The sequence below is a fragment of the Rhododendron vialii genome, chromosome 5a (genome assembly GCF_030253575.1).
Source record: "Rhododendron vialii isolate Sample 1 chromosome 5a, ASM3025357v1".
In the NCBI taxonomy this organism is placed as follows: Eukaryota; Viridiplantae; Streptophyta; class Magnoliopsida; order Ericales; family Ericaceae; genus Rhododendron; species Rhododendron vialii.
Window position 1 is genome coordinate 12,155,901 of NC_080561.1, and position 11,364 is coordinate 12,167,264.

General features: G+C 39.6%; 1 protein-coding gene across 1 annotated transcript; it reads right to left on the reverse strand.

Moving 5' to 3' along the window:
- Positions 1 to 3,776: 3,776 nt before the first annotated feature.
- LOC131328016 (non-functional pseudokinase ZED1-like) lies at positions 3,777 to 5,440 on the reverse strand. The gene is made up of 2 exons (XM_058361135.1): positions 5,050 to 5,440; positions 3,777 to 4,745 (listed from the first exon to the last, which is right to left on the reverse strand). The coding sequence occupies exons 1-2, from the start codon at positions 5,326 to 5,328 to the stop codon at positions 4,026 to 4,028; spliced, it is 999 nt and encodes a 332-aa protein (XP_058217118.1). The 5' UTR covers positions 5,329 to 5,440; the 3' UTR covers positions 3,777 to 4,025.
- Positions 5,441 to 11,364: the final 5,924 nt, after the last annotated feature.

The following is an 11,364-nucleotide window of genomic DNA, read 5'->3' on the forward strand; positions in this document are numbered from 1 at the left end:
CAAAGTAGAAAAAGCACCCATTTCTGTACCGGTTCCGGAAGACCAAAGAAAAAGGGAATGTTTTGTTAATAGGAACAAGAAAGTGTTTATAAACAAGAATACTCGTCCGAGCGGCAGGAACATGTACATACTCAGGAATTTTTATTATTTGGAAGACATGAATGACTTCTTTTTTCACTTGTAGGGGTTTATCTGTCACCTGTCAAGCATTTAAAGAATGCATTTAAATTATTTTGTCTTTATTGAATTTTTTTTTATTTGGTTCATAATTTCGTATTTTTTCATTCTTTCCGTCAAGACAAACCAATAATTCACAACAATTGATGCAAAAATAACAAATGCAGAAAATTTTTGAATAGAGAAAAAAAATGGTCTGATTTTTTCATAAGGCCAAACAGACCCTTAATAATTGTAAAGACCCGTAAATTTCTTTATTTAACTTTAATGTTCGTAATTGAGGAAAAATGGTGAAAATGATGTGAATGAGTGTGGTGGTTAAATGTGCAAGGGTTTGAAAAATATGGGTGTAAGTGTAATATGGTGTGTATATATGTGTGGTGTGTGGCAGGGGATTTATTTCCCCAACTCCCCTCCCCATCTCTCTTGGTCTCTAAATCTCTCTCTCGGCTCTCTCCATCTCTCACTCCCACACCCAAAAACTCACCTCCAAACTCAAAATCCATAACAATCAACCTCAACTCCATCTTCTACTTGTGTATTGGGGCTCGTATCTCGTTGGATAGAGCTCGGTTCGGTGTATTTTATTCGGTTTGAATTCCGGAAGATAGGGCTTGCTCAATCTCTCCGGTTTCAGCTTGGATACTCGAGGTAGGGAATTCTACCTCTCTTTATATGTTATTTGAGTGTTCTTGTGCCTTATTTGAGCTTGTATTGGTTGTTATTGAGATTGGATCAAAATTTGAAAATTCTATCAAAATTGCCTAAAAAACACTCTCCCTACCGGTAGGAACTTTTCAACTACCGGTAGGACAAGTGAGAAATTCTTCGTAACCAGCTCAAATGTACTGCACCAGCTCAAAAGTTCATTCACCTACCGGTAGGAACTTTTCTTCTACCGGTAGGCCAAGCATTAGATTCTTACGATCAAAATGTTGATATCTCTGTTTCCAATTCCTACCGGTAGAAACTTTCACCTACCGGTAGGTCAAGTGCCGAATTCTTCTCTTCTATCGGTAGGACTCGTGCACCTACCTGTAGGCACAGTGTCTGTGAGCTGCTTTTCCTACGTTTTTTCAAATCACTTTTTGGAGCTTCTCATCAACTCTAATGGGTTTGTTTACGCATTCTTTCAAGTGTTTTGGAGAGTATTACTTGTTTCACACTAGAGTGGTATCCAATGGACTTGAATGAATTCGTTGGGTTAAGAAATGAGAAATATAAGTTATTGCACATTGAAATACGAACGATACACATGAGAATGTGAATGACGTGCAAACACTCAGAGCCCATCGACGTGTGGGTGCCTGGCAGGGGATATCAGGATCCCATAATTGGCCCGGCAGGAGCTAATGCTCGTATTTAACACTCAAAGCCTAACCTACAAGATGGGCGCTTGGCGGCCCGGCAGTAGCTTCGACTCAGACACATAAAGGATACAAGGTGATGAGACACCAATGGAAGGAGTATGACTTATGAGTACAATGAGGTGAACGATTGGTGATAGTTGGATATTGAACACGTCGGTTATGCTTATCTCCGTTGTCATTTGATTTCCATCATTTGTTCTTCCGTATAGCTCATGTGCATATAGAGTTTGCGTAGAATTGTCTACTGGGCTAGTGTAGCTCAAGCCTTATATCATTTTCAGGTGCTAACCTGGAATAGTAGCTTGTATGACTGGAATGCTTAGAGTGTGGACACACCTTTTTGAAAGCTAACCAAAGGAGTTACTTATCCATCTTTGTAAATCTCTTTTGAAAAATGTATTTGTAACTTAAGTTATAATTCTTTTGACCAATGAACATTTGTAAACTCTTAACTCTCTTGATACTTGATACTAATGTCAATTTGGAGCCGTTGAGCCAATGATGTAATATTTTGGGAACTATTGGACTTTGAAATGCAATTACGGAAATGTAAATGTTGAACTCTTTCGGGTATCGTACAGATTAATGTGAGGATTCTTATTATGAAAATCATTGATATTTAAGTTTAAAATCGAGGGTGTGACAATAATTAAGTCAGATTATTATTTTTTCTTTAATTAACTTTTCGCATTTTTTAATTTTGTGTTAATTTTTCGTGTTGTCAAGAGAAATCTAATACGTAAAAAAAATTATTAACCAAATTAAAATTTTTGAATAACAACAAAAATAATCCAAAATATTTGTCTGTCTTGAATTATTTTTGTCTTTAGTGAATTTTTGTAAGATTTAAATTACTGTATTATTTTTAAATTTTTAGATTCCTCTCCTCGGAATCAATAATTCACAAAAACTTAACACAAAAGCTAATTCCACGAGATTATTAAGCCAAACGGGCCTTAATACTTTTTTTTACAATTTTTGAAAGGATTGTGTAATAGTGGGTTCGCTATCCTTTTATTGTGGTTTGTATTTTGGGTTTGTATTTTGATCCAGCCAAACTAACGCGAGAAGTTAACAAATATGAGCCTACTGGACTTCAACAATCGCCAATCCCTCTGGCTAATATCAAAACAATATTGTCTAGGGTGCTGTTTTGGTAGCCAAAACATCTGGCCAATAGTTGTATTACATGTGGCAACAATAAATAATCAATCGACATCGTATTGGTTATTTAGGAGCACGGTGGAAATTGACGTCTCGTAATTCGCAAGGGTACAAGTGTATATACATCTTGGTCTATATACGTGCAGAGAAGCTATGGCTGATGCATTTTAGGAGTTAGAAGACATATGACTGCAAAAAAAGGTACATTAATCAATACTCTCTATACAAATGTGCTAAATCCCTAAAAATCTTTATTTTGCCAATTCTAAATTCCTAAAATTTTTACTTTTTATTATCTCTTATAATCGAAATATTTGTTATGGGACCGGAACGTACCTGGGTGGATGGGAGGGAGAGAGAGATAGTATATACAATTATTCATGTATCTTTGAACAGTTTTATAAACTATTCAAGTATCTTTCCACATCCGATGAAGGTGGGTTTTTTCACGAATGCTATTCTGCAAATACGTACGGAACGAGCCATTTGGATTACTGTCATGAGCCTAAGGTGGGGGAAAATTGAAATTGATCGAGCTTCGGAAGAGTTTGGTAGACAAGTACGGAAGTAAACTAAACCCTCTTCGTTGAGGCAAGAGAACCTTAACCACAATTGCTCGGTACATGTTTCGCTTGTGTCATTCTTGTAAAGACAGATTCGTCTTTTCTAACGTGCCCGCATTTGCTAGTTTACCCTTCGCATAAGACAAAGTCAAAGCAAAGTTAATAGTTAACTGAACTGCCTCTCATTTTCATGGCTTGGGATCATAGGTGGGCTACCGGGATTGAGAAGAGTTTACGGCCAAGCTATAATTAAGCACGTTTACTGTGTGTGTAGCAGCGACACGATTTAGTAAACGGACTGACACAAAACGATAAAGTAAATGGGCCGGCACGGCACGGTCCATTTGACACCTCTAGTCAGTTTACTCTTATTCATATGCAGTGATTGTATAGCCTACCTTTTGTCAAAAATTAGGGTCATCTCCGGTAGTTGAAGACCAATTTGGTTCATTTTGGCGTTCGGTGTGTGAATACCACGGTAATCCCTAAAAAACACTCTGGATTGGACCAAATTTGTCTGTAGAACCTGAATGGGATCTGACCCCAAAATGCAGGCCTTAAGCAGTAACCAAGCTGGGGACAAACTGACTAGAAGACAACTATGTAGCCCAGCCAGATGATACTGGATTTTACTTTTCTATTTTAAAATAAACATAGAATACTTAGATTTAAAAGTTTGGAGGTGTCGTGTCGTGTCCTGCCCACGCCCTTCCTGTCCACCAGTGATACTTGAACATGGATTATGAATGAGCTAATTAATAGCATCAACAGACCTTCGAATTTGGCTCAGTTCATCTGCCACGCCTTTCATTTCCGGCTTATCCTCTCTCTTCTCCTCGACACATCTCAACGCAAGCTCCACAAAAGCCCGAAACTGCTGCTCCTGATCAACTCCTATTCCATCCCCTATCATCCTTGCATCAACAACTTCGTTCAACTGATCATCCTTGTTTGCATATATTTTCACAAGGTTATCTAAATGACTTCCTCCCCGGTTTGCATCCACAGTCCTTTTCCCTGTCAAAAGTTCAAGCATAGTCATGCCAAAGGCATAAACATCGGTCTTCACTGTAACAATGCCAGTGGCAACATACTCGGGGTCCGCAAACCCGTATGTCCCCACTACTATATCCTCAACTTGGGATTCTCCGGGAGGGATCCGTATTGCCAAAGAGAAATCCACAAGTTTAGCAACACCGTTTTGGTCAATGATAATATTTCCCGGTTTTAAGTTCCTGTTGACAATGGGTGTGGAAAACGCGGTGTGGAGGTGCACAAGGGCCCTAGCAATATCATTTGCAATGCTCAGCCTAGTTTCCCATGCCAACGTTAAATTGTCGCTTGATCGGTCCATTTCAGATAAGCCATTGGAGAGAACTTGAATACTTGTTTCGCAATCATACACCAGAGTTGGAAACTGGAATTCAAGGCAACAACCGATGATCTTGAGGACGTTTCTGTGATTGCATACCTGCAGCGGCGAAGCCATAAATTGTTGATTAAAAACATAACAGGCATCCACATATCTTGTTAATTGAAACTGAGGACATAGAAGCTGATGCTATCAACTGACATACAAAATGATTGTGGATCTGGGATCATGCCATATTTTTGTACGAAAACTCACAAAATAGACGTTAATCCGAATAATTTTCAGTAACCTAGAGGGGGCATTGTACATAACTACAAAAAGGATCCACAAAGTTTAGGAATACTTATATAATTTCGAAAAACTCAAGGAACCAGGGCCCCCTCTTCCTTGCGTCTCTGCATACCTGCGATGTTATCGCCATGTCGTGGGTAGCATACAAATTGATGTCTTCATGGGGCCAAAAGCTACCTTCTTTTCCGAACTTCTTAACCAAAACTGGGCATTCTTCGAAAGAGCCTCTGTATAGTAAATAAAACGCATCTTCGGTTATGATATTATGAGGGTGGAAGTTATTGGTTGCTTTGAGGAGTTCTTCAGAAGAGAATACACGGAGGGGAACATTGCATTCGCCATTCCAAGAATCGACGAGCTCCTCAGGTGAGGAGGCTCTTCCGCACTCCATAAGTTAGATAGCCAATAGGCAGTTTTTTTTCACACAAGTGCTGCAATGGAAACAGATGTTTTTATAGACAAAATGGCATGAACACTTGGAGATTCAACAATCCTTTCGCCTTCCGTTGGCTGTAAATTCTAGGAAATTCCAAGGAAAAAAGAAGATTGGACACAGTCAAAAGTGTTGAAAAATTGTGCTGCAAATGCTGAACTGTTGACGAAATCTCCACCAAATCTGAAATACGCTTCGAGTCACGACTATGTCGCTTTCCTAAAGACAGTATTTGCCCCCACCAGATGGTATGCAAAGGGTTACAGCAAATCTGCCTTCAAGATAAATCGAAGCCCGAACTTGAAGTTCTTTCCTTTTGCGTTAGCACTAACGAAACGGACAGAATACCTGCTACTGAACAGATATAAAAACCGAGAACCACTGAATTCTGTTTTCTGTAGCAAAACAGAATGCAGAATGAATGCTAGGAAATATAGAGAGAGATGTGGGAGAAATTCGGAATATGTGTATGTGAGCACTGGATTCTGCTAAGTAGTAGTCTATTTATAGGCCACTACGCACCCATTGAGAATGGGTATGCACCCGATCTAGTCTGACTATTGGATTAGATCCTACGGTCTAGATCGATCAGTCACACCGAACTGGTGTGCTGTTCCACTCACACCCAATCGGATTTGATCCAATCCGTTGGATTGAGCCCATTCGCGGCCGACGGCTGCGATCGCAACTCCACGAACCAGCGCACCCGTACGCACAAGTCGCACCCGATCGAAACCGCCTCGTGTGACTCACGCGGTATCCACGTCAGCGCAACCTTACTGCCAACTCGCAATAAGAAATGGCGCCTAGCGCTGACGTGCTAAGTGCAAAGTGCGCCGCTAAAGCGCCACAATGCACTACAGCCCACGCCACACAGCCCACGCCGCGCGCGCTTGCGCGTGCGAGTGTGTACTGGTGCAAAGCACCGGCTCCGCCGGTATGATGCGAAGCACCATAGGGCTACACCACACTAGATCATTGTTTACTCATATTAGGAATGTTCCCTAATATATAACACTCCAACATCTCTCAACTAACCAATGTGGGACAAAGCTCACAAAGAGGAAAAACAAGCATTCTAAGGAAACAAGGAAATTTTACAAAACCAAAACGACGACTCTTTTAATTTGAAAATCTTTAACAATTCCCCACCATTTTCGAAATACAGATGAAATATTCTCGGTTCTTAGTACAAGGTTTATGCATACATAAATAGTGTCTTGCGACTTCAACTATTCACTTAGTGAAAACATATCAAAGCTAGTCAGGGCAGCATAGTAGACGTGTCTTTGAACTAGTTGTCCTCTGTTGACCAACCGGATGTGTCTCACACATAATCCTCCAAATAATACAGATATCCCAATCGGTTGACCCGTGAACTGGCCTTGGGTCTTTTATTTTGAATTCGTGAACGCTCTAAGGTCTAGCCCCTGTGACCTATAGGAAGCGGCACCACCTCCACATATCATTATCCGTGCTCCTATAACATTAGCACAAAACAATTTATTAAGAACTTAGTTCAACCTCCTTTGTATTCACATTATAGATGCGAAACACTTTACCTTGGAATGTGTAAAATAACTTTAAAGTGTTTCCAATCATGACATGTGGTGTAATTTCTCATTGAACTCAAGAGATTGAGAGTATCAACCGATTGAGTTGAGTTTCCACCAGGAGTGATTAAACTAATTGGGCAAAAGTCCCATTCCCCTTGATGTTTTCAACACCAAATCCCTTGCAAGGCCTTTCGTAAAAGGATTCGCCAAGTTTTGACTTGACTTAACAAAATCAATGGTTATCACCCCATCAACAATCAATTGTCTCACATAGCTATGTCTAAGTCCTATATGCCTGGACTTTCCATTATACACTTGGCTATACGCTCGCGACAACGTAGCTTGACTATCACAATGTAGCGATACAGGTGGCATGGGCTTAGGCTACACTGGAATTTCCAGCAATAGATTTCTTAGTCATTCTGCCTCCTTACTACCAAAAGCTAATGCTACAAACTCGGCTGCCATGGTCGAGTCTGTTATCAACGTTTGCTTCTTAGATCCCCAGGAGATTGTTCCTCCACCAAGTGTAAAAACCCAACCACTCGTTGAAGAGTGATCATTCCGCTCAGTAATCCAACTAGCGTCAGTGTATCCTTCTAGAACCGAAGGATACCCACTATAGACAATTCCATAATCTATAGTACCTTTGAGGTATTGCAGTACTCTATGTACCGCGTGCCAATGCACATTCCCAGGATTATTAGTATACCCACTAAGCCTCCCTACCGCATATGCAATGTCCGGTCTTGTGTTTGTCATGGCATACATCAAACTGCCAATCACTCTAGAACACTCTAGTTGTGACACCGCTCTCCCCTCATTATGATCTAATGGCGATTGCGAGTCATACGGAGTAGACACCGGTTTGCTTTCAAAGTGATTAAACTTCTTTAAAATTTTCTCAATGTAATGTTCCTGAGATAGAATTAAATGACCACCACTTCTTTTAATTCTTATACCCAATATTACATCAGCAATACCCATATCTTTCATACTAAAGTTAGTTGAAAGAAAATCTTTTGTACTCTGAATGCTCTCTCAGTTTGTACCAAAAATGAGCATATCGTCTACGTACAAACAGATAATGACTCCTCGTTTGCCATTAAACTTACTATACACGCATTTATCAGATTGGTGTATTGAAAAACCATTTGACACAATCACTTTGTCAAACTTCTCGTGTCATTGCTTAGGCGCTTGCTTAAGTTCATAAAGAGACTTTACAAGCTTGCAAACTTTGTGCTCATAACCTTGCACAACGAACCCCTCTGGTTGCTTCATATAGATTTCCTCATCTAACTCACCATTAAGGAATGCAGTCTTGACATCTATTTGGTGTATCTCAAACTTGTATATGGAAGCAAGAGCAATTAAAACTCTTATTGTTGAGATTCTAGCAACCGGGGCATAGGTATCAAAGTAATCAATACCCTCTTTCTGGGTAAAACCTTTGGCTACAAGTCTGGCCTTGAACTGATCAATAGTTCCATCAATTTTCATTTTCTTCTTGAAAATCCATTTACAAGCAATTGGCTTAGAACCAGGTGGTAAATTCGCCAAGACCCATGTATTATTGCCCATAATAGAGTCCATCTCATCTTGGATAGCCTCTTTCCAGAAAGCCACGTCTTGCGATTTCATTGCTTCCTCAAACGTCAAAGGATCATTTTCCACGTGAAGTGAAAATACTTTGTGAGCACATGAAGTCTCTCTAGTGCCTTCAACTAGAAAAACTATGAAATCAGGACCAAACGTTTTCTCTGTCCGAACTCGTTTGCTCCTTCTCAATTCAACTTGTTCCTTAGGTTCATTTCCTTCAACTGGAACCTCTAAAGGCTCATTGTCCTCTTCGGACATCAAAGGAAACTCTTCCGAATCATTATTAGATTCCAAATCCTTACTAGATTTTAACCTTGGAATTCTGTCAAATCTGTTTTCATAAAACACTGCATCTCGAGATTCAATGATAGTGTTGAAGGACATAGCATCATTAGACTCAGCCACTAGAAACCTATATGTTTTACTGTGCAAAGCATATCCAAGGAATACACACTCGATTCCTTTTGGACCTAATTTCTTCCTTTTAGGTCCAGGCAATCTCACAATCGCCCTACATCCCCAAGTCTTAAAATAACTCAGGTTTGGTTTTTTTTTAGACCAGAGCTCATATAGAGTAATGTTAGACTTTTTGAGAGATACTCTATTTAGGATATAAGCAGCGGTAAGTATGGCTTTGCCCCACAAACCTTTACTTAATCCTGCATTGCTTAGCATAGCAACCACCATCTCAGATAAAGTTCTATTCTTCCTTTCGGCCACTCCATTTTGTTGTGGTGTATAAGGTGCAATTACTTCATGAATTATCCCTACTGATTCACAATAATCAGGGAAGTGATATTCACCACCCCTGTCAGACCTAAGACGTTTTATCTTCAAACCACATTGATTTTCAACTTCAATCTTATATGCAACAAACTTATCAAGTACTTCATCTTTGGAATGAAGCAAATAGACATAGCAAAATTTTGAATAATCATCTATGAATGTTGCCATATAAAGTTTTTCGCCTCTAGTTGGAGTGCTATGAAAATCACATATATCACTATGAATCAATTCAAGTAATGAAGAAGTCCGCTCAATTTTAGGAAATGGCAATCTGGTTATCTTTGATTCCAAACAAATCTTGCATTTATCAACCATATCATTCTCAGATTTAGGAATTAGTCCTGATTTAATCATGCAATCCATTTTCCTCGTACTGATATGTCCTAAACGAGTATGCCATAAAGAAAAAGAGTTAAGCATACAAGCAGAAACAATTGTGTTATTAATATTAAGCTTAAACATCCCCTCGGTTACATAACCTTTGCCAACAAACACACCACCCTTGGATACAACAATTTTTCCCGACTCAAATACTACTTTAAAGCCATACTTATTAAGTAGACTTGCAGACACGAGATTCTTCCTAACTTCCGGTACATGATACACATCAGTAAGAGTCAGTGTCTTGCCAGAAGTGAACTCCAAATCCACTTTGCCTTTACCCTTAACGGGTGCAGTTGATGCATTTCCCATGAACAAAACGGTACCATCTGCAACTGGACTATACTCAGTAAAGAACCCCTTGTCATTGCAGACATGCTTTGTCGCACCAGAATCAATTCACCAATCTTCAGCATCTTCGAGGATATTCGCCTCGGAAACAATAGCAATGAATTTAGAATTCTTTGCCCCAGATGCTCCTGGATTTCCACCAGAGTTCTTCCTTTTCAGGAATTTGCAATCTTTCTTAAGATGCCCAGGTTTGCCGCAATGCCAGCAACCAGTGTTGGTAGGATCCAATTTTTGCTTCTTCCACTTACCAAAAGACTTATCACCACCTTTGTTTTTACGTTTCTTGTTGGAACTTTCTTCCACCACATGAACTTTGAAAGTATTATTATCCTTACCTTCCTGACGCCTTGTCTCTTCCTCCACCCGAAGGTGTTGGGCCAACTGATCAAGGGTGAATTCCTCGGTCTTGTGTTTGAGTTCCTTTTTGTAGTCTTTCCAAGATGTAGGCAATTTGTCAATAACAGAGGAGACAACAATAGATTCATCCATATGCATATTCTTAACCTTAAACTGACTGAGGATGTACTGAATCTCATGCAACTGATCAATGACAGGCTTTGTATCAACCATGCGATAATTCATAAACTGACTAACAAGAAACTTCTTACTTGTAGCGTCATCAGAAAGATACTTATCATTGAGTGCATCCCAAAGTTCCTTTGCTGTCATTGAATTCTGATAGACGTCGAATAGTGAATCCGACAGTGCATTGAGGATGTGTCCTCTACAGATGTGTCATCATTCTCCCATTTACCCCTTTCACGAGCCTGCTCACAAAGAGGAAAAACAAGCATTCTAAGGAAATAAGGAAATTTTACAAAACCAAAACGACGACTATTTTATTTTGAAAATCTCTAACAAAAAGGAGCACAAATCAAGGAGACATTCCAAGAAGCTGCGTCATGTTCAATCTTCTCCGATTAAACGACAGTTTGTTGTATGATTTTTTCCATGGCTGTCATTATCATAGTGTTATTTACCATGTGGAGGAAACAGAGAAGAAACTTCTTTCCAAATGACTCCCATCAAGCAATAAAGAATGCAAGTCCGCTTTACGAGACAAGTCATTCTCTCACAATACATCTCATTAATTCAAAAAACGAGTACTTTTTTTTCACTTATTTCGCTTAACGGAATGGGGGCTTTAGTGTTCCCTCATAGTTAATCTCTCGGTAAATGTTGGTTTGTTTTCTATTACTGCAGGCTTATGTAGACTCGGGTGTTATTATGGGTCAGACCGGACGGTATCAAAATAATGTTGGCTACGGAAATATTGCATACATGAAGTGCACTCCTGAGAACGGTTTTTTTCCTGATT

Bases quoted from the DNA above. Each gene is read 5' to 3' on its own strand.
- LOC131328016 (XM_058361135.1), bottom strand. From the start codon at position 5,328: ATGGAGTGCGGAAGAGCCTCCTCACCTGAGGAGCTCGTCGATTCTTGG. The intron at 4,746-5,049 runs GTATGCAGAGAC...TCGCCGCTGCAG, and splicing joins ACATGGCGATAACATCGCAG to GTATGCAATCACAGAAACGT.